Source organism: Populus nigra, chromosome 3 (assembly GCF_951802175.1).
Source record: "Populus nigra chromosome 3, ddPopNigr1.1, whole genome shotgun sequence".
Lineage (NCBI taxonomy): Eukaryota > Viridiplantae > Streptophyta > Magnoliopsida > Malpighiales > Salicaceae > Populus > Populus nigra.
The window spans coordinates 12,233,049-12,237,232 of record NC_084854.1 but is presented as its reverse complement, the minus strand read 5'-3'; the positions used below and the strand labels follow the sequence as shown (position 1 = coordinate 12,237,232).

Here is a 4,184-nt window from a genome sequence, read left to right as displayed (position 1 = left end):
TCAAAACCTCTAAATTGTCATAAACTTTAATATTTTTAATAACTAATTATAAAAAAGTAAAACTAAAATTAAATAAAAAAATAAAGAAAGTTTACTTAAAATTGCTTAATTGAACTCGAAAAGAAATTTGTATAGCGGAGGGAGGCAGGAACAACAGTTAAAAAGAGAGAGAGAGAGTAAAAAAGCTCTGGAATAGTTAACGAAAGAAAAAGAAAGAAAAGGAAAAATTTTGGGGAAATGAGAAATGAGCTGGAGGGCTGCACATATATTATATATATTATTTATTATATTAAGATACGAGTAAACAATAATAACTGTCTACCAACCCTCATCGTATTATTATATTAATATTTTAATATAAAAAATATATTTTTAAAAAAATTAAGGGGACCATTTCCCTCTTTTGCTCCTATACAGCTGCGCCACTTCGTGAAGATAACTAGAATTAAAGAAATGCACGGACAAATGCATGGACAAGGATGAAAAACGTGGCTTACTTTATTGACTCGTAACATCCAAATTAACCCTTGGCGGCTTATTCAAGGTTCCGACTTTCCTAGATAACCTGGTTGAATTCGAAGCCATGTTCTTATGCCACCTCGAATTCACACAGCCCATATTATTGACCATGACTATCTTCGTTAGGTTCCTATTGACCGATTCAATGAAATATCAACATATATGGGCATGCCGCATGCGTAATGTTGTAAACCTTGAAGGATTTCTTTTAAGCGGAGGCAAAGAGAACAACGAGGAAGCATTTGAAGGTGATAATGTTGGGGCTTGTTATTTTGGTTTGGGGGGTTTGCAGCTCAACTAGTGGTAGAGCCTATGGTGCAATTTCAACAGCTACAATGCAAGAGATTGATAGAGTGAATGAGAAGGGTCCCTACTTAGGAATTATAGTGCCAAATAGCTTTGAGATGAACCCTCTTCTCCAATCTCCAAGTTTTGTAGCTGATCTCGAAGTTCCTTACTTGGACTATTTCGGTAACCACCAATATATTACTACTATCTATGTATATTTTTCAGCTAAGGTTGCTTTTAGCATGATCATTGTAATCATCTTCTGGGCATTGAGAATTAATTTCTTTAGATCTTCATAGTTCTATTCTCATGTAGATATTGATATTAATATTTCCTTACATTTATTTTCCCAAAAATACAAGCATATATCTATGTCTATGTCTTAATTTATTGTTGATGGAATTCTTGCAAGTAATTTCTTTTATTTTTTCCAACGAATAAGAGATTATCAAAACCTTTTTAGCTAGGATATGATTTGTTCGGAAAGTCGCATGAGGATTTTTATAAAATAGAATTATAGGTTATAGTTAAAAAACCAAATGGGTTTTTTTTTTCACTGTTTAATAGAAGTGAAAAAGTTTATTTTTAGTTCACTCATATTTCATCTTTATTCTTCTATGATTTGATTCAAAACATTATATTGGTCCACTAGACCCAACAATATTTGGTATTTTTTTTTAATTTAGTTAAAACTATCCTTTTTATCTTTTAAATTGTTTAGTTTAAATCATTTTAATTGTTTTTGTAATTTTATAATATTTCAAAGAGAGTGTTGTAATTAATCTTTACTTTTTTTCCTTTTTGTATTTTATATAGATAAGTTGTGTTTGCATGATTTTTTTATAAAAACAAAAATTATTTTTTTTTATCAACTAGAATTAACCTTTAAGATAAAATAAAATATATATAAAAAAAGAACAATTTAGGTAAAATATTTATATATGTATTCATCTTTTGCTTCTTACTAGAAAGACCAGTTTCCCGCTTTAAATTTTAATTAGCATTAACAGTTCCTTTTTAGTTTATCAATTTATATATATATATATATATATATATATGTGTGTGTGTGTGTGTGTGTGTGTGAACACTATTTTTCTATCTTTTCATTCCTTATTTTTATATTATATATTTTTTTTTCTAGAAAATGCATTTATAATGTTATGTTTCTTTTTTACATTAAAAATTAATTTAAAATCTTACATGTGATATAACTAATGTGAAGTGGTTCTTCTTGATTTGTGTTTCTTAATTATACTAATTATATATTTCTTGTTTCACTTTGGTTCCCCACAGGAAGAAGATTTAGGTTTGGGAAGGTAGAAAATGAAAAGGTTATAATAGTTATGACTGGATTAAGCATGGTATGGCATAAAAATGATCCTATTTTCCTATTCCATACATGTTTAATTAATACATTTAGGTTTGTGTAGAAATTGATCTTATTTTCTTATTTGTGTAGCTGAATGCAGGTATCGCCACACAGTTACTGTTAATTCTATTTAAGGTGAAAGGTGTCCTCCACTATGGAATCGCAGGAAATGCAAATCCTCAACTCCAAATTGGAGATGTGACTATCCCGCAATACTGGGCACATACAGGCCTTTGGAATTGGCAGGTAGGAAGGAATACAGTATAACCATTTCTCATTTAAGTTTTATGATTAAGAGACATATAAGTATCTAAACTTTAATGATTTTTGCAACCGAATGTTTAGTTTTTTATTTATTTATTTAGTATTTCAACTGTTGAAAGTCTACCAAGTGAATTCTTGGCTGTTTTCGTTATTTTCTTAGTGGCATTCAATGAAAATTAATGGATTCAGAAAATAGTAATTTTGATTTAAGAAATCGACTCTTTCCATCCAATATATATTTTTTTAATTGCTTTTCTAACATATTCAATAATCCTCCAACTAATAGAATTGAAAACTAAAAACAGTAGGCATCCAGAGGTTGAATGGCAGTCCCCCATATTCCTCTTTCTCTTGATTCTTTGACAAACAACAATATCAACACCGTCCTTTGTTTCTTTTTTATTTTGAAGTTGTATTGTAGAATCTTCTTGATAGGGGTGCTGTGCTGCCCTGCTTTCTGCTATATAATTATTGCTGTAATGCCCTGATTTTCTAGGCGATTGTCAAACAAGCAAACTATTATTAACATCACAAGACTTTTCCCGGCAACATATTCTTCAATTTCTTTGTTTTTTTATATTAAATTTTATCATTACACCAACATATTCTGCTTTGCTTTACTCTCGTTTAAGCTTTTATTTAATTAGTCCATCAAGTCAATAACTGTTTTCTTCATTTGAAAATGAGAAGAGATATGGAGATGGGCCTAATGAAGAACTGGCCTTGGAATCTAATGGAGACTACACCAGGGAAATCGGTTATCTAAGATTTGCCAACTACCAAAATGCCTCAGAAAATGGGAAGCCTGTAGATAACTTCTTAAACAATGTTTGGTACCAACCAGAAGAGGTATTTCCAGCAGATGGAATTCCAGAAGTTAGGCAGCATTCCTTCTGGGTTCCTGTCAACAAGCATTACTTTAAAGTCGCGAAGAGAATTGAGGTATTAGAGCTGACCCTTTCTTTCTAATTTTATTTCCTCAATAAAGTTAATAATTTGGTTTTGCAACGTGCACAGGGTATGACGTTTCAGCGATGTGTTAATTCAACCTGTTTACCAAGAGCACCGAAAGCGGTGAGAGTTAAGAGTGGGGCTAGTGCAAATGCTTTTGTTGATAACAGTGCTTATCGTGAATTCCTCAACTCTAAATTCAATATAACTCCAATCGACATGGAAAGTGCTGCAGTTGCCCTGGTTTGTCATCAACAACAGATTCCATTCATTGCAATTAGGGCTCTGTCTGATTTAGCAGGTGGGGGTTCTGCAGTTTCCAACGAAGCAGGCATCTTTGCATCCCTGGCTGCTCAAAATGCTGTAGATGCTTCACTTAGGTTCATTACCTTATTGTTTCCGTAGTTGAAACTACCGAATAAGGCACCTTCTGAATCTGAAGATGCTACCACATCACTAATTAGGAATAAAACTCCTGTCTTCCTAAAAATTGAACGGTACTTACTCATAAATATGTTTCTTTCTTTGTAGCATCTTTCTTAATCATCTTAATATTTTCCCCGATTCATATTTCCTATCTGTAAATTTAATATGTTAAATTGATGCAACATTGCTGCCTAGGAAAATCAATTGCATGCTATACATAAAGTTAAAAGATAATTATCTGATAATTGAATAATCAAGATAAACTTAGAAAACAAGAGTGTATATATATAAAGAACATGCACATAAGCATCATGTGAGCAATTATAATAAACTATGTAAATTAAAAGGCATCAATAACTCCTATGTA

At 31.3% G+C, this 4,184-nt stretch overlaps 1 protein-coding gene across 1 annotated transcript; it reads left to right on the top strand.

Annotated features, from left to right (window-relative positions):
- Nucleotides 1–555: 555 nt before the first annotated feature.
- On the top strand, nucleotides 556–3,921 carry LOC133688848 (bark storage protein A). Its single transcript, XM_062108470.1, has 5 exons — nucleotides 556–990; nucleotides 2,101–2,168; nucleotides 2,267–2,422; nucleotides 3,131–3,382; nucleotides 3,458–3,921. Exons 1-5 carry the CDS (start codon nucleotides 774–776, stop codon nucleotides 3,794–3,796), a joined length of 1,032 nt encoding a protein of 343 aa, XP_061964454.1. The 5' UTR covers nucleotides 556–773; the 3' UTR covers nucleotides 3,797–3,921.
- The last annotated feature ends 263 nt before the right edge of the window (nucleotides 3,922–4,184 follow it).

Coding starts and splice junctions, on each gene's coding strand:
- LOC133688848 (XM_062108470.1), top strand. CDS start 774: ATGTTGGGGCTTGTTATTTTGGTTTGGGGGGTTTGCAGCTCAACTAGT. Junction 2,169..2,266: donor TTATGACTGGATTAAGCATG/GTATGGCATAAA, acceptor TTATTTGTGTAG/CTGAATGCAGGTATCGCCAC. Junction 2,423..3,130: donor CAGGCCTTTGGAATTGGCAG/GTAGGAAGGAAT, acceptor GAAAATGAGAAG/AGATATGGAGATGGGCCTAA.